The following is a 24,431-nucleotide window of genomic DNA, read 5'->3' as shown; positions in this document are numbered from 1 at the left end:
AAATTAATATCTGTTCTCCCCTCCCCTCCCAGGTTTGAGGGGGCATAGCCCTAAACTCTCTCAACCTGCGTGACACTATGAAAGAGTAACAAGTCGTCATTCTCTACACCAATGTGAAATAGGCGAGCTTTCAAACCCAGAAAGTTAACACCGGGTTTGCTTTCCATTCTGTTCAAAAATGGCACCCAACAAGACAGAGTCTTGCTCATTTCCCATCATAATATTTGTGCTAGATCAGTTTCAAAAGAGGAGCTCTTGTTATTCTGCTGAGGTGTCTTAGAGACTAATTCATAGTTGCACTACTTTCTATAGTCACACATTGCCTTGGATTTGCTGTGGCTCAGTGGTAGAGCATGCCTGCTTGGCATGCTGAAAGTCTCAGGTTCAATTTCTGGCAACTCCAGTTAAAAACATCAGATAGTAGGTGATGTAAAAGACCTCTGCCTGAGACCCTGGAGACCTGCTGTTGCAGGTCAAAATAGACTTTACTGATTTCAAAACACCAAAGGTCTATTTAGTACAAGCTAGCATCACGAGTACACAAAAACAAGCCAACTTCACTGTTTATGCAAAATTCTATGTAGGAGATTGCTGTAACCCCCACCCCCTTTTTGCACTTCTCTGAAGAAACATTTTCCATGAGATTCAAAGGTGCTCACCCAAAGGAAGTCTCTGTATGCGTAGTAATACAGCCAGTCATGTACTACCACATTCCAAGTTCGGTAATAGTTTGCATAAGATGTTGAATTCCACCAGTCCTGAAAGAAGGGAAACAAAAATGTGCAAAAGAGTACAGTCAGTATTCAAAACAGGGAATCATATTGCTATAAGAACCTTCCTGTGACTCAAAACACTTCTGCAGCAGCCAGGAAAACTGCAGGTGGATCTGTCAATGGCATGTTGCATTATGTAAATTCAGAAATAGCAGGAACGCCTCATTTTTCTTCTGCCAGCAAGTAACTCTAAGACAAAATTACTCTAGTTCTAAGAATGCCTCCTTAGTTCTCTATCTCTCTTTCTCTCCCATGCAATCAAGTCGTAGCTCATTTATGGCAACCTTGTAGGGTCTTCAAGGCAAGAGACTAACGGAGGTGGTTTGCCATTGCCTTCATCTGCACAGTGACCTTGGAATTCCTTGGTGGTCTCCCATCCAAATACTAATCAGGGCAACCCGGATCAGCTTCCATGATCTGATGTGATCAGGATAGCCAGGGCCATCCAAGTTAGGGTGTTCAAAGTTCTTCAATGGGAAAATTCAATGTTTTTAAGGAATGTGGTTCACACAAAAGTTTCCCAATAAGGACAGTAATTTCACACAGAAGGACCATTTCCAAAACATGCTTGTGAGTGAAATGCTTTTTAAGACATGGCTGTACTTGCACAGAATGTGCAGTATGGAGTTTTTTTTATGCTATAGAATAATTATACTTGGGCATACTATAGACAGACACAATTTTTCCCCCAGGATGTGTGTATGGTTTAAAACATGACTAATTTTGTTGACAGTTCATACGCCATAATCCGATATATGAGGATCATATGCTATAATATTCTTTACGAGGACAGAACACCACAAAAGAGTGCAGTGTTCTCAGTGTTATTTCTCCCCTACACCTCAACAAACAAACTTAAAAGCAGTGAACGAAACTGAGTCTATTAGCCTTATGCACAAATTACCTTGTAAAACATTCGGTCACCAAATCGCATCATCTCAGCAAAGGCGTTAAGCCAACAATGCAGGAATGAGAAGAAGACCAGGAACATTATCAATACACCTGGGGGTGTAGACAGCAGGGGAAACATTCAGGACAATTTTACTCAACTGGTTGCTTGGACTAAAAGAGGAAATCTTTGCTTTCATCGTTACACTTGAGTCAAAAAATGGTGATATAGCAAGACTGCATGTTCTCTGGCAAAGGCCAGAACATCCTTTAGGAGATATGCCATGAGAATACTGTAAATAGAAAGGAACTCCCAGAACCCTCCACATGGTTTCTTGCAACCCTCCCAACTATTAGTATTGAGGAGATCTACAAATCAATGTGACTGTAGAACTGAGATACGAATCAAGATTCCAGTTCAGCCCTTATCCACTAAGATATACTTTATCACTTCTGACTGCTATTCAAATTCCAACATTTCTTTAAACAAATTTAAATTTTCTTTTTTTCCCCCAAACAGAACTAGTAAACAAAATATGAGAGTGGTGACAAGTCTACAGATAAGCATCTATACAAGATTTTAAAATATCTAAACATATGGCATATAGACACCGTCACTGTCTATATGCCTTATGTTCAAACATTAATAAGGACCTCAATCCATTGGATTACTGGAGGTAGGCATTTATCTCTGCAGCACTGTAGTATAGGACTTTTAGCAAGAGAGTTCATTTTCAATTACCATCAGTTAGTCTCCAGGAAGACAGGCATTCAGTTTAGAAGTACATATGCATTCTCAGAGACCAACAAATATTTTAATGCAAAATTTATATGAGTAATTACTTCATCCCCAAAAGATCGAATAACAGGACAGGCCCAGAGGTATGTTTAAGACATGCATCTTGTAAGTTACAGTGAAAACAATTAGAGAGTTTACTTAATATTTACTGAAAAGGTGCCACAGTGTCTCCTACACCCCAAACACAATTTGTTGCTAAACAGGCCACAGTTTAAGATCCACAGAAACAACAGGTATAAAATTTAGGGCAAAACAGAGCAACTCAATTTATTTCTGAGGCTCTGCATACTGTATTTGTTACACCAAATATTTATAAACAAAGATTGTAGGTTTCATTGTCCTCACTGATTCAATGAGAGTTTCCAGGAGAAAGGAAGCTTCTGAAACAAAGTGCTGCAGGGCCATATTTTGATACCAGCAGATATTGCAATTGTAAATATTGCCTTTCAGCAGAGATTGACAGGTCAGATGTAGACCTCAGTTTACAAAACAACAAAAACTTGTTGTTCTAGCCTATTACTTGGTCCAAAGACAAGAACCCCTATCTGTCCAAGCCTTCCCTAAAAAAGATTTCTTTCCACTTTGCAAATCTAGATAGGCCCTTTCCAACATAGTTCTCGGAAATATTTTTATGGGACATGGGTAAATGCCATAGAAACGCTTACCTGGAAGAATGGAGTTAAAGATGCAAAGAACCAGCCTTCGTGAGCTGAAGGGTTCCCAGCTATAGTTCCGATACGTAGGGATGCAGAGTCGCATGAAGATGTAGTAAGTGTAGAAGAGTGAACCAAGCACCTGAACAGGGGAGACACATGAAGCCGCTTTATCTTGAATCAGACCCTTTTTCTATCAAGGTCATTAGTGTAAACTCTGATAGGCAGCAGCTCTCCAGGCAGAGGTCTTTTACAGCATTTACTAGTTGATCTTTTTAAACTGAGATTCAGGGCTTGAACCTAGGACCACCTTAAAACTTAGCCGATGTTCTCTCACTGAAACATAGCCCCTTAATTTAGGCTCTTAAGATTCACTGATATTGAAATCTCATAAAAGCTTGTGCCACAGTATATTCGCTAGCCTTTAAGGTGTTACTTACTATGTCTTCCTCCCCCCCCCCCACCCAAAAAAAACCCCATAGGATATTTTTTACAAGAAAGCTAAACCCTTTTTGTAGGAAGATGCAAACCTTCCCTTTCCCTTGCTGGGGGGAAGGCACTATCTCGCTCTGAAACAGGTACCATGCAGAATGAACAAGATAGCTGAGGAAAATTCCCTGGCTACAGAAATTCCAGCTTACTGCAGCATATGGCAGAGGTGGCCAACGGTAGCTCTCCAGATGTTTTTGCCTACAACTCCCATCAGCCCCAGCCAGCATGGCCAATGGCTGGGGCTGATGGGAGTTGTAGGCAAAAACATCTGGAGAGCTACCGTTGGCCACTCATGGCATATGGGATGGCATTCAAAAGCTGTAAGTCTGAAAAAAAAACCAGAATTTCAAGTTTCTTATGTATACTTTTTGAAGACATACTTGTTTCTTTTCTTCATACTCACAAAGCCAAATGAGGAGTCGCCATCTTTTCCATAGACAACTGACAAAGTTTAGGCCATTTTCACCATTGGTGCTGGGGGGGGGGGCGGGGAGGAACTGAGAGGGATCATTCAACCAAACAGATTCTCAGGTTGAGCTGACTGTGGTAGCTGCCTTTAGAATTAGAATATGGTCTGTGAATTCTGAATGGACTCCTTTGAAGTCACTGTTTAAAAGCTCGGTGGGTCACTGGAAGAGCCTCTGTTTTGAATGCAAAAGATCTCAGGTTCAGTTCCTGGCATCTCCAGTTCAGTTCCTGGCATCGCCAGACAGTAGGTGATGTGAAATACCTTTGCCTGACGTCCTGGAGAGCCACTGCCAATCTGAGTAAACTCTGATAGATCAAGGGTCTGATTCAGTATAAGGCTGTGTCATATCTGTTCAAGAAGGTTTACCAATTATTCAGCAAGGCACCTTATAGCACCTTAAAAGCTAACAAATATATTATGGCAAAAGCCTTTGTTAAGGAAAAAATTACACACACACACACACACCCAGAATGGATGTTGGAAATGGAGTAGAAACTATCACACAAATGAATTCAGGAAGAACATTGTACTTCTGCTGTAGTCCAAAATCTTAAATCAGGGCTAGAATTAGCTACATGCCAGGGGAGAGTAAGAACTATCTCAGGCACGGAAGCTTTATGGAAGCTGGTTCTTCAATCTCTTTAATACCAAGAACAAAAGGGGGCTAATAAGCATTTGTATGTACTAGTAACTTATGGACCTCTTGAAAAGTTGTCTTACAAAGCAAAACAAGGACCAAGGGAAAATAAGCATACGTACTTCCAATAATGAATGTAGCGGTGGACAAGGGATGGAGTGAATGCCATGTATACAAAGGACTAAACATTAACAGGACTTTGGATAATAATATTTTGTTTCAAACCAGTTGGCAGCTACAGATCTGAAGAGAGATTCAGCTGCTTCCACAGCAACTTTCATTTTGTAATTAAGCTCCTTATACAAAACAAAGGAAGATCCAGAACAAACATATTATCCAGAGTCCTATATTAATATCTTGGGTACACAATATTCAGTGTTTAACACTTTGTGCATATGCCACTCATTCAACAGATAGGTCTATTGCTGCATTCAGTACCAGCAATGCACGCGCGCCTTTCAGTTCTTTGGTCGTGGTGGAGGTGTTGCACTGATTGTATTGAAGACCTGCTCCCTTTTTTCTTTGTTGGGACACATCAGTACAACAATTTCATAGAGGAATAGTTAAGAGTTATGTAGAGATGGGCAGGATATTCCACCCAATATCACCCTCCCCCAAACACCAACCTGTGCAAACTTAGTCGCCACATAGCTCCATCGTCTTGTGGGCGTCCTGTAAGAAAGAGAACTTGGCATTATGTGTATGTTATGTGCTGTCAAGTCACTTCCAGGTTATGGTGACCTTATGAATTAATGACCTCCAAAATATCCCTATCCTTAACAGCCTTGCTCAGGTCTTGCAAACTGAATAAATAAAAGTCTCTTCAGCGCCAACAAAACAGAGACAGAGAGAGAGACAGAGAGAGAGACAGAGAAAAGACAGAGACACACAGAGAGAGACAGAAAGAGAGAGAGAGAGATGCTCTTGTGACCAACATCTGCTGGTGGTCCCCAGCTTGAGAGACATCCAGCTGTCCTCAACTTGGTGGAGCTCTCTGCCAAATTCCACTTGGGATGTATGGGACTTATTATTGTTCCGCAAAGCATGTAAGACAGAGATGTTCTGCCAGGCATTTGGCTGAGGGCAACAACAGTTCCACCTCAGAAATTCCCACTTCGGCTATCACCCCTTCTACAAGACAGCAGCTTCACTACAATTTGATGCCATCTGATTTTCAGGGAATTGCAATTTTTTAATTGTCTATTTATAGTGATTTCACTTTGTTGTGATTGTAACTGTGATTGCTGTGAAACCGCCCTGAGCCCAGCTTTGGGAAAAATACAACTAAATACAACTAAATAAATAAACAGGAAACCTGTTTTTTAAAAGAATTTCATCAAGGCTGCCGACTCTGCACAGCAAACACAATCTGAACTCTGCTCCACTTGGACTACATATTAAAAACATTTAATTTAGATCCTTTAAGTTTATTCAGCTGGAAAATATTTGTTCACACTGTATGCTTTGTTAGGTACTCTGTGATGTTTTCTATATCCAGGGGAGGGGGGGGGTCTGTGGTTAACTAAGTGAAGGAAGGAAGATGTGGATAGGGGAGTGTGGAAAAGAACAAGATATTGGATTTATACCCCGCCCTTCACTTAAGAGTGGCTTACAATCGCCTTCCTGTTCTCTTTTGAGAACTGTTCAAGAGAACAACTCAGAGAGAACTGATCCAAGGTCACCCAGCTGGCTATGTGGAATCAAACCTGGGTCTCCCAGACTAGAGTCCGTGCTTTTAACCACTGCACCAAACTGGTGTACTATGAAGTAACAGGAGAGATGGACTGGCAAAGGATAGGAGCAACCACAGATAACCACAGGAAACTTGCATATTTTCAAAACCTGGTGCCACAAGTCAAGAGGACTAAAACATTTCTGAAGCTGAGAAGAATCAGACCCAGCTCCTTTAGGCTTCCCAATCATGACATCTGGGTACAGAGCCAAACTGTGCAGAGCCAAGCTGCTGCCAAGAACTGTTAAGTCTCATGGCAGTTAACTGTAAGTAAATAAGTGTGCAGTCCAGTAAAATTAATAACAGTATCAACTCTACACTGTGGCAACTTCTAGTCAGATCCCTCATCCATTACTCAAAGCACATATACTTGATCTCAAACCTTCTTCAAATGTATAGCTCAACAAAACATTCAGAAAAAAAGTATGCAATACAATCCTCATGGGACTGCAAAACGCCAGAAAATGGTTGGAGAACAATGCACTACATGACCACCAAAAAAAGACCCCTATACATGGAAAGCAAGCACATCAGAGAAGTAGAGCAGCCCTTTTATCTGTAGGAGGGCTTTAAGAAGAAGAAGAAGATATTGGATTTATATCCTGCCCTCCACTCCGAAGAGTCTCAGAGCGGCTCACAATCTCCTTTACCTTCCTCCCCCACAACAGACACCCTGTGAGGTGGGTGGGGCTGGAGAGGGCTCTCACAGCAGCTGCCCTTTCAAGGACAACCTCTGCCAGAGCTATGCTAGCAGGTGCAAGTGGAGGAGTGGGGAATCAAACCCGATTCTCCCAGATAAGAGTTCGCACACTTAACCACTACACCAAACTGGCTCTCCAAACAAATTATCTTCCAACTTTTGTCAAAATGGTCTAAAATTGTCTAAAATTGGTTGGTATATTGCACAAAACTGTAAGAACCACAAACTATAAACTAGCAAGATTTACTGCCAAACTACATATGACAACCCCCATCAAAAGCTCTGCCTGTTGAAAACGATAACAGTTCTTCCCTAAAACACGTACAGAAAGCTGAACATGCACACAGTGAAACAAGATTTGAGAGCTGCTGCTCTCTTTTGGTTGTTTATCTCTCTAGCTCACCACCTAGTGGTGCATAATGCTTAAAGATCTAGAACTTCTGGCTGCCAGACAATCTTAGGATCACCTGGCTATACTACACACACTGCCACATAATTAATTTTCTCAAATTCTGAAAGCAAGCACAGGCCCAACAAGGCTGGGGAATCCCCTGTACAATGCCCATTGGTGGACTGAACTCTGATGGCAAACATAATTTACAAGTAGGGGGATCTGTGAGATTCGGGGGGGGGGGGTTCTCCATCCTCTTACCCGAACTGTGTGCTTACCAGACCATATACTCAGCAGCCAGACTGCCTGCCTGAAGACTGCCTTGCCACCACTCCCCACAGCTTCCCTACTCTTACTGTGTCAGGCGAAGCTCCTGATCCTTCTCCCCATCCATTCACAGTAGATTTACATTGCCAGTGAGCTTTTACCCCTCTCCATTTTTTTTTTTTTGAGATTTTCACATTTTTCTTCAACTTGGGGTCTGCAGAAGAATGCCCAATATCTGAAGCTGGCCCCATTTTCTGGGACTATTGACTTGCATGGAGGCCAAGTCCAGCATTAGGTATAGGATAGTCAGGCATTTAGAGGGTAGGTGTGCTTTAGACAGGTGAACACCAAGGCCTGATTTTAGCCTTTCTGCAGCATTGGCTGTACACTACCAAATGCATCTGTTAAATGAATGGAAAACATTTGGCTGCTATGAAGAGGGAATTAAGTAACAGCATGCAAGATGATTCCTATTGACTTTACCTGGGATACTCATCTCTGTAGATCAGGGTGGGAGCAAAGAGGAAATACAAGTACCGAGAAAATAGAGGCAGCTGAACATCATCTGAAAAGGCAACAGAGGAAAAAGTCACGTAGTGCCAAATTATAAATTATACTACAAAAATCTCCATAAGTCCATTTCCCTGGGATGACCAGATTCTTTCTTAAAACCTGGGAGTTAGCAATAAACATTCGCACAATTCTGGAATTCTGACAACCACCCAGCAAAATGGTTTTCACTGTTCTGATCTTACGTATTTTTTAAAAAGCAAATTACAGCACAATCCTAAGCAGACTTACAGCCTTCTAAAGTCCACTAAAGTCAATGTTTAGAAGGGTATAGAGCTATTTAGGATGGCACTGTAAGACCATCTGACAAGTCCATGACAAACCGCTTTCCCAAGCCGTACCATATTCATGAACCACAGTCACAGCACAGCACTCCCCAATGCCAAGATAGCAAAACATCGGAGACTTGTCTAGCACCTGAATCCAGGATTTTCTTATATCCGGCACCACCAAGACTCTAGATAGCCTCAGGGTGGTCAAGCAATTCTATAACACTCCTTTTAAAACAGATGCTATGAAGTCTTCTTATCTGAAACACAGAAGAGCCAAAACCTCCAAACCAAATTTAGAAAACTAGTAAGGAGCCAAAAGCGAAAAACATCAATTATAGACAAAAACACACGTGTTTATTTCAAAAACAGTTAAAACCCTTCCAGGGGCTCAAATAAATCCTCATAATGTAATACATATGGATACATACTGATGTGATTGTACTTGTAATCTTAGGACCTAAACTGGAAGGTACATATTGGCAATATTACTTTTTCCAGTATATGTAACTGCCACTGACACAAGGCCAAATACATTTGTGGCGTCACGTATCTTTTTGTGTCATTCAATTCCAGATTGGAACATTCCTGTTTGGGTCTTATATCAATTGTTTACTGCCTTACTAGTGTAACAAGGGCTTCGTTGTGTGCTGTATTCTGTACTACTTGACCTCTGAAGGCGGCTTTTTTGAGGTGAAACACATCAGGTCATCTATGGTTTCTTCTGTGCGTTTGTCATTTTGATTACATTAGGTGACTTTATTTGAATCCCCTACAAGGTTATTAACTATTTTTGAAATAAACATGTGTACTTTTGTCTATAATTATTGATGTTGTTCACTTTTGGCCTCTTACTAGTTTTCTGAACTCCCTCTGAAGGTTTTGGCTCTTGCCGGCTTGGTTTAGTTTTTCTTCCCCAGAGCAGAACCTCGATCAGGTTCCATACTGCAGATTCTGACCTTAACACAGCATGGGGGCAGAATATTTGGACATTTATATGCCACTTTTCTCCCACCACCACCACCATTGGCCCCCCAAAGTAGCTCTACAATATAATTCTCTGCTTTCATTTTTCCCCTCATAGCAACCACCCTGTGAGGATGGATAAGTTGATAGCGTGACCTGCCCAAGGTTACCCAGCAAGCTTCCATGGCAGAGTGGGGATTTGAGCCCAAGTCTCCCAGATCCTAGTCCCATACACCAGGGGTCCCCAACCCCTGGGCCATGGACCGGTACCAATCCGTGGCCTGTTAGCAACTGGGCCGTGCACGGCCTCCCCCCGTGGTGCCTCCTCCTCCCTCCATAATTCATAATTTTAAGGTCCAAGAAAGGGCAGTGAAGTGCCACCTTTCTGGGCTCTTTAAAGGCTGATCGGCGGGAAAAACTGCACTGAAGGTTGGGCTCCTATGCCCCTCTGCCGCACTCATGATCAGTGCTGGAGGCAGCAGCAGCGAGTGACCCACTGGAAAAGTGGCACCGCCCTTGCCTCCTCCCCACTTCCTTCCCACGCCCAGGAAATAAGTGGGAAGGAGGCAAAGGCAGCGATGCTTTTTCAGTGGGTCGCTCACTGCTGCTACCCTCAGCGCTGATCTTGAGCGCACCTGAGGGGCATAGGAGCCCAGCCTTTGGTGCAGTTTTTCCCACTGATCAGCTGATCGTCGGGGGGGTGGCCTTTAAAGAATCTGGGAGGCACTTCACCGCCCCTTCCTGGGGCCTAGGGGTGGGGCGGGGGGAGGCAGAATTCAGTGGCCCCACCCTGCTAGCCCTGGGGCCGGTCCCCAGTGCCATAAGAACATAAGAGAAGCCATGTTGGATCAGGCCAACGGCCCATCTAGTCCAACACTCTGTGTCACACAGTGGCAAAAAAATTTATATACACACACACACTGTGGCTAATAGCCACTGATAGACCTGTGCTCCACATTTTTATCTAAACCCCTCTTGAAGGTGGCTATACTTGTGACCGCCACCACCTCCTGTGGCAGTGAATTCCACATGTTAATCACCCTTTGGGTGAAGAAGTACTTCCTTTTATCCGTTTTAACCTGTCTGCTCACAATTTCATCGAATGCCCACGAGTTCTTGTATTGTGAGAAAGGGAGAAAAGTACTTCTTTCTCCACTTTCTCCATCCCATGCATTATCTTGTAAACCTCTATCATGTCACCCCGCAGTCGACGTTTCTCCAAGCTAAAGAGCCCCAAGCGTTTCAACCTTTCTTCATAGGGAAAGTGCTCCAGCCCTTTAATCAAAAAGATTGCGGGCTACTGCCATACACTAACTACAGCACATCGTAATCTACAGCATTTCAGCAGGACAAAGTTACTCACTCGTCTTCTGTGGGCTAGAGGACAGTATCTGGGTCATGTTCTCTCTGATAAAAGAATGACCTTTCATCATCAAACGGACCTGCAGAGAAGAATTGAAAAGACAGGCAAGTTTTACCATATTTAAGACATTGCAATTAGCCATAGATTAAATGTACTTGCTGTAGCTGTTTCCAAAGTTAACAAAATACTTCTTCTGTTAATGCCATAAATTCATTTTGCTGAGTCATGAAACCGACCAAGTAATTTTCTCACGTTTTGCTCTTTACTTTTTGACATTTTGTTTTATTTATGGCATTTTGTTTTATTTTAGAGAAACAGTGGCATCCCGGTGCAAATTCTATTGTTTTGCAATAGCGCTTAGCTAGACAAACAAGTCATTTGACAGACAATTTCAAAGTAATTAGTCACACATACCAAAAAAAAGACCATTTCCAAAACAGTGTCACCATTGTGGATATGGGTGAAAGAGGAAACTGAGCAGTTTTTTAACAGGCAGTCTGGGAACAGAACCATACCCAGAGGGTATCCACAAGACAGATGCTTTCGCGTCTGGTGGAACACACATGGAAAGCACAAGAAGCATCTCTGGCAGAAAAAGATACATTTCTCCCACAGGATATCCCAGTGTTGAAGAAGAAGAGATTGGATTTATACCCCACCCTTCGCTAGCTGAAGGAGTCTCAGAGCAGCTTACAAATCTCCTTTCCCTTCTCCTCCCCACAACAGACACCATGTCAGGTACGTGGGGCTGAGAGAGCTTTCCCAGAACTGCTCTGAGCAGAACATCTTTGAGAGAACTTATGGCTGACCCAAGGTCACATCAGTAGGTGTTGCCAGCAGGAAACCACACTTCACTGGCCTCTAAGGACCCAGGGTTGCGATAATCTGCTGCTTGCCTTGAAAGAACAAGGAACCACCAGCTAAAATTCATGTCCCTGGGGCGAGGCTGGTTGCTAGTATTCTCCAGCGCTTAATGCTCCCCACAGCAGAACTAAAGGCCAGGCCTTAAAAATTCAGGCAAACTTGTTTCAGGACCTGCTCGCTTTTAAGACCTCCCTCTGAACCTTCGAAGAAAACAAAAATCCCAGAAGCCGACCATGGGTTGGGTCTCACACAACATCTCCACTGACAGAAAGTTCCATCAGAGGATTTACTTCCTTCCCCTTCCACAAAACAGACCAAAATGACCTGTGAAATCCTGCTTCTGGAGGACAGCTCCCTGCCTTGAAAGAGCATGAAAGAGGAGTTGGACATTTTGAGGGGGGGAAACCAAAATGTCCCTTCTTCTATCAGTGGCAGGGTTTTTGCTGGATCCAATCCCTCTGTTTCAGGTAGATGTAAAGGACCAGAGTATGTACTGGGTGTCAGCTTACCTAAAGTCTATCTAGGTGTTAAGACGCAGCTTGCATAATAAAATTTTTCTGAGACCAGCAGGTAATCAACACGGTGCCCAACCTGCAAACATAACTGGCTCTTAAGAGCAAATCTATACTTGGTTTTGCTCTCCAAAGTATCAGATCATTAAAAAGTATTGGTTTATTTCCTAACCCCTGAGCTAAATCAGATCTTTCAGATGCCAAAAAGTACCTGCTCAAGTATGACTATGAACCGAGAGGCTGGTGGAAGATCATAGGCCAGAGCGATGTAAGTTGGTACGTATCCAAGTCCAACAAACTGGAAGAGCGCAAAGAGCATTGCAAAAAAGAGGGAGCGGACTGTCTTGTTGGAGGAACTATGGTGGCCCTTGGCCCACTGGCAGAAGAGGCCATATGGTATAGCCATCGTGGCTGACATCATGCACAGCCATGTAGGAGCGACAACAGAGAACTTGCCAAAACAGTAGACCAGGAGATCAAACTCAAGCACCAACCTGAAATAAATTTTGGGGAGAAATAAATGTGTTAAGTAACGCTCATTCACTTGCTTCTTAAAATAGATGTTTCTAGGCTGAGGACAGCCATGTGAGTCTGTTGCAGAAAACAAAACTTGCCTTTAAAATAAAAATCAAGGCTAAATCACTGGTAGTGAACCTGTGCTGATACGGGTTTTTTACAGATTCACACCCAAAAAAAAATCTTAACACACACATTATGCAGATGCTGGAGACTGAGGAATGGCTACAGTTCCCTGTTCCAAATACTGCTACTGGTGAACTTAGATTTTCCACCACATTAACAGGTGGACATTTTGTGGTTCGTGCTAGAACAAAGTTTGAGTCCAGTGGCACCTTTAAGAGCAACAAAGTACAAGCTTTGTAGATGTGGAAACTGGCCAGGTTACAGAGATATCTGTGGTTATGCCAAAGTAACACGCAGGCCCAACTCTTACAGAAGTGGTAAACATTTTAATGTGAGTTGTTTTGCTTTGCTTTGGGGTCTGTGTATCCAAGTACAGTCAATGTACTTTTGACACAGTCCTTTTTCCACATTAATGTTAAGTGGCTATAAAATATTATAAGATAGTTTTGTGTCTGTACCAAATGCCTAATACAGGTTCTGAAAAGAAAAAAGACACAATCGCTTCCAGAACTGTTGATTTTGAGACAGGAAAAAACAAAACACACTGCTGATCTGTACCACCAGCATCCCAGAGAAGTCTATTTGCCAGAACCTCCTCTGACAGCAACAGGTACACAAAGGCACACTATTGATTTTATTTATTAAGACAAACAGAGGCCTGGTGGCAGAAACAAGGCCTTGAAAAGCAAGATGTCCCACATGGAGGACACCCAGTGTCTGCAATCATTTGTACTCTGAAGCCCACAATTCCCCAGTCTTTGTTGGCACTTGCCCTGCAGGGAAAAGGAAGGTTGGATTTATCATTTTAAAAGGCCCTCCCATTGGTGGATGAAAGCATCTGACATGTGGAGTGATGCCTCCTTTTTGTTCTGTAGAACATCCATCACAAAAGGAGAAGGAAACCGTGGCCAGTTGTTAGACATCACAGGAGGATTAGATAGATTCATGGAGGAGAGGTCTATCAGTAGCTATTAGCCAGGACGTCTAAAGGGAACTTCCACATTCAGAGGCGATCAACCTCTGAATCCCAATTCCAGGATGCAACATTGGGGAAAGCCTCCACCTCTGTGCCCCATTACTGGCCCTCCAGAGGAAATGGTTGGCCACTGTGTGAGGCTGGACTAGATGGACTATTGGTCTGATCCAGCAGCGCTTTTATGTTCCTAAGAGGGAACAAAGGAATACGGGCAGTATAAGAGTACACATGGAAAGTATTGTTTCAGGAGACAAGTTCACAGAGCAAGACAGCTTGGAAAACCTCCGTCCACCAACGAGAAGGCTGCTTCCCAGTCCACTATCCCTTTTCTCCATCTCTGAAGAAGGATGCTTAGCACTCAAATGGCATTTTAAGCTGCTGACAAAGGTAATTCCCTCTGACCTGATTGACAGATACTATAAGCAGTTGCAACAGTGATTCAAGCACCTACTGGTTGATGTCTGTGACATCAGAACAAGAGTGAAAAGCCCCACCCATTCTCTCATATCAGTCATTCCATCAAACCTCTCCCCCAACGCCATTTTTCTTCTCTCATTGTAAGGCTGTATGCCAAAGATATCATGCTGTACAGTAGAATGGAGGGGGCAGGAAGGAACTGCTCTCAACCTGCTTTTTTGTGCACACTTTTTTAAAAGGAATGAGAGATCACTCTGATCTTTTTATTTGCATGTGAAAAATGACCATTTCCCTCCCTCTGCAGAAAGACAATATTTTCTTACCTTCCTTGATCAATGAAGTCTACCACAAGGGTGCTAAGAATGAAGAGGATGAGGAAGGCAATAAACATGTGGTAGATGGTTCGGATGTGGTCCACTTCAAACAGCTCACTGTTGAAGAAGTTCAAGGGAACAAGATGCTCATTAGGACATTCAGAGTGGGATACAAAACTGAGGAGGGGACATGGCTCAGTGGAAGAATATCTGCTTGGCATACAGAAGGTCCCAAATTCAGTCCCCATCATCTCCAGTTAAAAAGGACCAGACAGTACGTAATGTGAAAGAACTTCATCTAGAGTCCCTGGAAAGCTGTTGCTAATCAGAGTAGACAGTATTGACTTTGATAAACCAAGGGCAGTATAAGGCAGCTTTATGTGTTCCATGTGTGTTTCTACCTTTGTCATCTTCCAAATGTTGATGCAAGTCTAACAACCTCAAGAGATAAAGGCACTACTATCATATGTCAAGAGGATTTGCGCTATCACTCCCTCTGAGGCTTACATTTCACCTTCCTTAGAATATGGGATTGCTTTCTTTTGATGCACAATTCTCAGGAAAGTCCAATTATTTGAAATTAGCCACCCTTTTATTGACACTGTATGAGTAAGCACTTTTCTAAAATGTACTTCTAAGGTTCTCTGGACCTTGTTTCTCAGACCTCTGCCAGTTCACACTAGGTGATACTCTGCATACACCGCCTTCCCAAGTGGTCAGGAAGAGATTTGGGAAGCTTTCCCAGTGAAGGTGGGAATGTCCCAAATCCAGGCCTGAATCCATTATTTCAACTGGTACTTATGTAAAAGCAGCAAGAAAGTCGTGGAAGTAAATTGCCTCTTCCCAGTATTTTTGGAAAAGGGGGTCTGGAAATGTTAGCACAGATCATGAGCTCACAAAATCAAGTGAGATTTTGCAGGAGGGAAATCTGCAAATCCTCAGCAGACTTGTACCTTTCTAAGCTCAATGACTTCAATGGACTTAGAAGAATACAAGCCTTCTCAGGATTGCACTGTTGGCACCCAAGACATAAAATTCAGCATATAAGGGACACAATCCTCTCCTTTCCCAAGCCACACAGCAATAAGCAGATGCTTACACAAGAATTACTGTTGTGCAGCTCTTGCTTATTTCAGTGGGAGTTTCACAGTGGATTGGGACATCTGGGCCAGACCAGGCTGCCTTCTACTTGGCCTGTGCTATGTGTGTAGAAAGCCCAAATCGATTGCCAACAAAAAATTGTTTGGGGACTTTTTCTTCTGAAGCCGAATTGTAGGATGCTAGGCAGCACTCTAAAGAGTTGCATTTGCGTCACTCTCCGTACATCTGCAATAATTAGTTGGACAGGACTTCCTACTGAAGCTAGTGTAGTTGCAATACTGTTGTTATCTTTCATCATAAGAACATTTTTATGCTCCTCTAAACCTTCACAGAGTGAGCTCTCTAACCCTGAAACGTTATACATATCTCAAAAATAGAAGGGAAACAAACATTTCAGTACCAATACAAAGAACGAAAGATGGAACACTTGTCAACTACAAACTCAAACACTGGGAACACAGAGGAAAGAGCTCATTGAGAAGAAAGGCTGAAACTAGGACAAGGATAGCAAAGATATGCAACTGTCTGCCCACAGGCTAGGTCAAGTCAGCTAAGGAATTTTACGTGCTTCCCACCCTACAGGATCACTGCTAACATTAGGGCAAGTATGACAGAAGTTTACCCATGGTTTCACTTGTAAAAAAAATAAAAAAAGAAACATCAGAGACACAAAGAAAGAGATTCCACACACTTTTGCTGTTGTTTCTTTTTATGTTGTGCATATCGAAGCACTCAACGCTTGCGCTGCCCGACTGTGAAGCCCTTTACTGCTAGCTGGTGCTAACTTTATCAGAGAATCCAGCTACTCATGAAAGTAGTTGGGTTGGTCAGCAAAATATACCTCCAGTTCATGGACTAGCTTCTGGAGAACAGTTGCTCGTGCTGGCACTACAATTTGGATGCATTGTTAGAGCATCCAAACAGTACGGATGGTATAAAAAGGAATTCATCCCACTGTTCAGAGAACTCACATGTGAACCTGCCTCATCACCTGCCTTAGTCTATCATGGGCAATGTGACCTTTTTAAGGAAGAGATGCTGGGTCTTGAACCTGAGACCATCTACATGGGAAAGCAGATGCTCTGTCACTGAGCCACACCCTCTAGCACTGTAGGTCACAAAAATGGTTATGTTTTAGTACACCCAGCTCAGAGCCCACAATTTAAAGTCTTTAAAGTCCATTAACATACTCACTCCAAGAGAGATTTCCTATGAACAAAGACTTTTCCATGTTCTAGAGATGTTCTCAGGCCTCTGTGGAAGGAAAAGCAAATGGTCAAGGCTTATTCAGGAGATGAAAAGAAACCAGCGCTGCCAAGGTGCAGCCAAGAATTGACATACTTGGTTTTGGAGCTGTCTTTCTCTGAATATGTGGTTGGGAAGGCAGATGGCGACGATTCCAGCAGCACTGACTTTGAAACCAAGCCATCTACAAATTCTGTTAAATGACTGTCAATCCCCTTCATGAAAGCTGTCTTCAAATGCTGGAAAAATCGGAGGAAAGGGATGGGAGAGAGAACACAACAAATAACTTATCTCCACATCCGGAAGTCTCTGCTGAAGCGGCATCTGACGTTACCCTACATCACATGCATACACACACAAAGCTGCCTTATACTAAATCAGACCATTGGTCCATCAAGGTCAATATAGTCTACTCAGACTGGCAGCAGCTCTCCAGGGCCTCAGGCAAAGGTCTTTTTCACATCACCTACTGATGGGTCTCTTTAACTGGAAATGTGGGGGATTGAACCCAGGACCTTCTGCATGCAAAGCAGAGACACTTCCACTGAGCCACAGCCCTTCCTCATAGGTCAGTTCCCTTTCAGAGGCAGCCCCACAATTATGGAACAAATGCCCCAGGGAGCTGCACCGGGCCCCTCACTTTCACTCACTAGAAGGCAGTTCCAGATGGGCAGTCGTGTTGGTCTAAAGCAGTAGAACAAAGCAGGAATCACGCAGCACATGAAAGTTTACATTCTGAATAAAACTTTGTTGGTCTTAAAGGTGCTACGTGACTCCTGCTTTGTTCATTAGAAGGCAGTTGGAGATAGTTTTCCTTAGGACTCCCTTTGCATATTAGGATTCCTGAATTGTGATTTTAATCTTGGTTTTTATGTTGCTAATGTATTTTATTTTATATTAACCGTATTTTACAATTGCTATTAACCGTATTTTACAATTGCTTTGTATAATAATTATGGTATATACCATGTCCTGTTGGCCGCCCTGAGCCTGCTTCGGCGGGGAGGGCGGGATATAAATAAAATTTATTATTATTATTATTATATCATGGCTGAAAAACCAGAAGGAGTCAAGGTGGCAATGACTCCAGCCGTGCCGACTTTGAAACAAAGCCTTCTACAAACTGTGAAGGTTAATATTTAACTTTCTTTTCTTTTCCTTTCCTTTGGTTGCTTGCAGTTGCACAGCGAGCAAACTGATGAGACCAGAACTTCAACTTTTCCAGCTACCCTGTTCACTTGTTATGACCACAAAACATAGTTTTCTGAAGAGAACAAGGATGTCTGATTAGTCACTACAGGTTGTTAAACAAATGCAAACCGCATGTCAAAACATCAAGAGTAAGAAAAAAGGGTGGGGGGGGGAATCAAACCTAGGGAATGAAAGAGAAAACAGGCATGAGGTTTTCTTCTGATCAGAACGTTCAGGTGCTGAATGAACAAGGGAGCTGTGTGCTTGTGGCAGCAACAACACTATTACTCCGCTGGACTTGGCAGGAAGTGCTATAGGCAGCTTTTTATATTGTAAAACATTTCCACGTGCTGAAGAAAATGCCCTGTAACAGAGTGTACTTTGCAGCTCATTCCCTGATTCAAAAGCTGACTCTGAGCCACACTTCTTTGCCTCAGAGTTTCTCAATGCTACTCCCTTGCACTAATTACTAAACTAGTACTGCAATCCTTAGCAGAGTTACACCATTCTGAGTCTGTTGAAGGCAATGCGTTTAGAAGGGTGTAACTTGGTTTAGGATTACACTGCAGGTGACCTAGTGAGTTTCATGGCTGAATGGGGATTTCCCCACTCTTAATCTGATGCACTAAACTATATTTTATTTTTTAACTCTCATTCTCTTTAGTCAGTCAGTGTTATTGCATCAGTGAAAAAGCCACAGCAACAATACAATGATGCCATCAACATTAAGAAATTCCACACATTTTCATAAAAGAAATTAAAATTCATAATAATCACTCAAAATAAAGCCATGATAGTACATTTCATAATCCAAAAGATAAAGACCCAAAGTGAAGCGACTGGTGCCTGGTCAACCAAGCTTACATCAGGATGCCGCATCTTCATGATCTTTATCATGGAGGTAACAAACCTCGCCTTTGGCAAAGAAATGAATTTATCTCTATCTGCCGGCAATACTAGTTTATCCTGATCTGTACTTTCTGGGAAACAAAATATAACGGTTCTCAGAAACCTTTTGCACTCAGTCTCAAATCTCAGACACTAGAATATGACACAGGGCAGATTCTCAATGGACCAAAGGTTACAAGAGCAGTCTCTTTCACTATATGGAATCCCAGATAAAAGCTGCTGAGAAATGATTTCCTAGTGCTTTGGGGTTCTAAATCAGGTCAGGAACACCATATAGAGGAAGAAAGGGCTTCCACCTCCTCTGTGCAGTTTCCCCAACCCAAAACAGCCTTGGAATCTTATTTGCCCCTTTGGGGGGGCAGACTGTGTATGCAGTTTAGACTCTGTATGCCTATCAAGCAACCAAAGTTTTACTGACCAAAAGTCAATCTATGTCAAGGTCATGTCAAGAACATAAAGTTTATATTGTAAAATGACAGGTTGAAATTTATAAAGGGCAACTTCAGATTCTCTAGAGACTTCTTGCCATTAACAGGAACTATAATTTAAATGTTTACCTCTGCCTCTGCCTGGAGTTGCATCTTCCTTGCTAACACACGGTCAACATCAACCCAACCTAAGAGAAAAGTAAACCATTACTGTCCTTTCTTAAGTGAAAACTTGTTATAAGCAGTTTGCCGGTATGGAAACAACTGGTGCAGAGGGGGGATACTTTAATTTTCATATTTATAATCAAGATGCAAATAAGTCCACAAGTTACAAACCCAGTGTACTTTTTACATTTTCAGCTACTCAGAGGTAAGTAATCTAATAGTCTAAAAAAAAATTCTCAGTCCAATTGTATGGAAAACCAAAGCCCATACAATAGAAAATTACACTTTAAAAACTTACAAATATGATAAAAATAGATAAAAATTCCAATAGCTTACAAAAATAAGGGGCCATGTAGAAGAATCATAGTATTCATCCCTCAAATCAGGCATGTCTCAAAAGAGAAACATACACACACACTGATGTATAGGTGTGTGTGTATATATTTAAAAGTGATATAGTATAAGGAACTATACAGAACTTTTGCAATTCTGTACGTTTGTAAAATGTACAACTGGATGAACCTTCCAAAAAGTTCTGTTACTCTTATGTTCTCCCACTAGAAATTCTCTCATGTTTCCAAAAACTCTCTCACTAATATGCTTCATGAAGCAATATGCAACTTTTTTTTCAGTTTGTCATAATTTTGAGTCCCTTGAGGGAGAGACAAAATTTCAAGTACCACAGTAACACACCCACTTTAAAAAAAAAACTAGAACAAAGCAGGTGAGTTGCACAAGTTGGTGCAGTTATACCTAGCAATACTTTGTTCTAATTGCAGAGTTTGGACTCTCTTGGTTGCCAAACTCATCCTCTCCCACTCATGCACAGACATCTATATTAGAGGCAAACTGCTGCAGTCAATCTCATTATGGCCTTGGCACCAAGGTAACCCTACAAATAGTTCTAACACTTGGTTCCTGTCTCTCTTGCTTGAGAAGATAACACAACCCATTTATCATCACATGTGGAGGAAGGAAATCCTCACATTCCAGTTGCTCTTAGGGTTTAGTCACAGGACCTTGGGCGTCATGAGAAGAACAAGTGATATCAAATCAGTGTCTGGAAATGTTCCATTTCCTTTGGGCTGCCCAAGGTCTCTCCATGTCTGTCTGGCTAGTTATGAAGTAGACCCAGAAGGATGGTTGCATCTCCACTGTTCTTCTCTGCTGCCAATGATTCACTACATCAAGCTTTATTACTATTCTTCTGCTGCTTGCATTTACTTAGGAGTCTCAATCATAAGTTGTATGGATACTTCAGCAATATTATGTTTAACCAGAAAAGAAGAATGGCACACTCCCCACCACCACCTTGGTACTACCATTTACAGCTGAGTTGTATTCAGTTTTATAATCTAATTCAAAGACAAGGCCATGGACCTAAAGGTCTGAGCTCAAAACCCAGTTTTCCCAGTACTACCTACACTGTGGTTTACCGGCACTTCACAGAAATGGTAAGCCCTGACTCCCAACACTGCAGAGATAAGATCTGAAAGTGGCAACCATATTTGGTCAGACATAATAAGAAGCTATTTTTTTTCTCTTGCTCTCTCTCTACAACCTATCAGTGCTCATCTCATTGGGGCTACACACAGAAAGATCTTTTTCACATAAAACAAATTATTAAATGGTCTTCTGTGTTCACAGTGTGCATTATGAGATGTGTTTTATCGTTGTGAAATCATTCTCTGGTAGTGTCACCAGGATCATAGCTTTTTACTGCAAATATTGGGATGACTTACATAAGCCACAAAAGAACAGATGTTTTGGGATGCCAAGACTTAACTGGGGAAAAAGTTATATCTAACTTAGTCTTGAGCAGGTGTACTAAGAGCCTTGTAAGCTCTTGGAGGATTACCTACATGAGGGGTGTGTGGCCTAATATGCAAAGGAGTTCCTGCTACAAAAAAAGCCCCGAGTAATATCCATTTTAACCATAAACCATTTGCTTTATATTTACCAGCACAGCAGCTGAGGTGCACCAAGGTTGAACAAAAGATAGTATCAGAGCTTAACTGGCAAGCAGATAATTGAAGATAATAAAACTTATTAAATTGTATTTGTTTTTCTAATTGGGAAATAGGCATTTCAGAGTTCAACTGGGAAACAGTTGGCCTGAATGGCCCCTTCCGTTTTGTTTCAAATATATTTATTAAGTATAGGGAAGGGGAACAGAAAGGAAGGGAATTAATTGGGGATTATATATCATCATCTTTATAGCTCTACCAATTTCCACTATAATTATAGTTGGCCCCTTCCAACTCTGTGATTCTATGCTCCACTTCTATGCTCCTTTCGTTAAATGACAGCTAGGCCACAGGCGATATCTTGACTGAAAATCTGGTAGTTGGTGAGGAAAGTCCAAACAGGAATGAGGCCCAGGCAAATATGAGGGGGAACAAGGAAGCTCTACAGGACAGCAGCTGTAAAGGGAAGCAATCTCTTCACTCAGGGAAAACAGCATCTCTGTGTAACGCTTTCCTCCTAACGCTACTTAACCCCTAACAGGACCATAGAATCACAGAGTTGGAAGGGACCATACAGGCTACCTAGTCCAACCTTGCTCAGTGCAGGATCAGCCTAAAACATGGGTGTCAAACATGCGGTCTGGGGGCCGAAACAGGCCCACGGAGAGCTCCTATCAGGCCCCCAAGCAACTGGCTGTCATCTGCTTCCTTCTCCCTATATGTTGCTTCCTTCTGCATAACAGCTTGCTTTGAAGGCTTGCTCAATTGCACGGGAGCTACAGAGCAAAAGCTCTATTTTCTAAATAATAGTTTTTAAAAATATATATTTTATGTCTTTTATAAAGTTTATATCTCTGCTACGTAATCTTAAATAGGTACACACAAATATCTGTTTTCAATCTGATTAAAACCTGCCTCTTTGTTGAGGACTGCCAAATTATCTTTCCATTGAATTGATTCTGCTCCCCTTGGTGGTCCTATTGACTTCTTTCACCTTTTCCTGAAACCCAAGATTCCAGCAACTTTACTTTTTCTCAGTATAGTGCTTTCTGCAGAGACTTCTCCTGATGTATAAAACTGAATTTTGCAATTGAGTTCAGTAATTTAATCTGTTTTAACTGTTTTAAACTGTTTGAAATTGATTCGATTGTTTTATCGTGTTGGAAGCCACCCTGAGCTCACTAGGGGAAGGGCAGCCTATAAATCTATGGAAATAAAATAAATAAATAATTCAGACAGCCCCTTTAATTCTCTTTGTTCAGTACAATATATTGTACTTACCCAAAGAAAGCAGAACAAGCCCTTAACTGCAATCCTACATCAAGCCGTCCTAGAAAAAAACTAAAGTCCCTCAGCTGTTCCTCCTGAAGCAGGCATAAATATCTAAGCAGGCTTTCTAACTCGCTATAAGCCATGATACTGGCAGCCTGGAAACTAATTTATACACAGTCTTTCTGATATCCATGACTGCTTTTTTGTCAGAAAGTGGCAACACATGTAGTTTCAGCTTCAGTATACATGCAACAGAATCAGGGTGCTCCAAGGACGAGAATATGTACCTTGTTGTCACCTTTAAACAAAATGGCGATTCCGTATTGGGAAGATTGCACTAGCATGTTCTCCCTGTACATGTGGTAAAACATAACTCTGGAAAAGGGCTGATGCTCCTGACCAACCTCATCCTTGGGAAGACCCCTCCTCTGCATAATTAGGTTCAAGGGTTCCTTTTGAGACACGACTCTTTTCCCACAATTCTGTAGGCTCATAACTCTCGAAAGAAAATCCTCTCAGCTTTCGTGTGTCCCCCCCCCCCCCCCGTAAAGGAGCAGGTTATACAAGAATTTCTATGACAATGTTGTAATACAATATCTACATTAAATGGGAGGACACTTCAAGAATCAGTCTCCAACATAGTTCAAGGTTCATTCATAAATTAATCACTAAAACAAAACAAGAAATATGTCCCGGCTATTTTATTACGCAAGTCATGATTTACAAGCAAGCAACATGTGACCTTCACATACTCATCTGCACATGATAAGTGAAGGACTCTCTGAACTAAACCACTGGATGCTTGCAGCTGAAAACTTTAAAAATACAGCTTATAATACCTCACTGCTGAAAAGCTGGTTGTTCAAGATGAAAAGACAGTGTGCTGTAGCAAACAGACGGCTAGCTCATGTTCCACCACAGCCACAAAATTAGGGTTGCCTGAACAGCTTGTGAAATTCCTGGAGATTTGGGGAGGGTCTGGGAAACTGGGGGGAGGGTGGGTTCCAGTTAAATAAATCTAGGCCTTCCATTTCTCTTAGACTTTGTGGTTTATTGACTTCTGAAGCTGTCATTTCCTCCAGAGGAACTGATCCGTACTCTGCAAATCAGCTCTAATTCCAGGATAACGAGGTCAGTAACTCTACACTTAATATGTTTTGTATATATACATGAACTAGAAAGGAGCGATCTCCTGACAAAAATTTTAAGATTGAAAAGTACAGTACAGGGGTCCTCAACCTAGCGTCCACCTAGTGTTTTGGGGAAGTGAATGGGGCTTTCGGCCAGCGAGGTTTCTGATTAGCTGTGCAGATTTTTTTAAAAAAAATTGTTTTGGCAGCAGCTGCCACCATAGTACAAGGATCTACACTGCGTTACTGAAGTTACACTGTGGCAATCATTTTGTGGCTGGCTCCACCTCCTGCAGCAGTCATTTTGTGGCAGCCATTTTGTTGCTGTG

General features: G+C 42.1%; 1 protein-coding gene across 2 annotated transcripts in view; it reads right to left on the bottom strand.

Moving 5' to 3' along the window:
• SOAT1 (sterol O-acyltransferase 1) overlaps positions 1-24,431 on the bottom strand; it is a 57,829-nt gene that overhangs the window by 10,195 nt on the left and 23,203 nt on the right. For both annotated transcript variants that reach the window (XM_060232502.1, XM_060232503.1), the window contains 11 exons: positions 19,698-19,756; positions 17,137-17,279; positions 16,990-17,049; positions 14,704-14,811; positions 12,557-12,839; positions 10,970-11,048; positions 8,285-8,366; positions 5,338-5,383; positions 3,126-3,255; positions 1,678-1,775; positions 660-758 (listed from right to left, as the gene is read on the bottom strand). In XM_060232502.1, the coding sequence (XP_060088485.1) occupies positions 660-758; positions 1,678-1,775; positions 3,126-3,255; positions 5,338-5,383; positions 8,285-8,366; positions 10,970-11,048; positions 12,557-12,839; positions 14,704-14,811; positions 16,990-17,049; positions 17,137-17,279; positions 19,698-19,756 (1,187 nt within the window). The remainder of the gene's footprint in view (positions 1-659; positions 759-1,677; positions 1,776-3,125; positions 3,256-5,337; positions 5,384-8,284; positions 8,367-10,969; positions 11,049-12,556; positions 12,840-14,703; positions 14,812-16,989; positions 17,050-17,136; positions 17,280-19,697; positions 19,757-24,431) is intronic.

This window comes from Heteronotia binoei, chromosome 2 (genome assembly GCF_032191835.1).
Source record: "Heteronotia binoei isolate CCM8104 ecotype False Entrance Well chromosome 2, APGP_CSIRO_Hbin_v1, whole genome shotgun sequence".
NCBI classification, from domain to species: domain Eukaryota; kingdom Metazoa; phylum Chordata; class Lepidosauria; order Squamata; family Gekkonidae; genus Heteronotia; species Heteronotia binoei.
The sequence above is the reverse complement of the archived record's forward strand: the minus strand, read 5'-3'. Positions and strand labels throughout refer to the sequence as shown.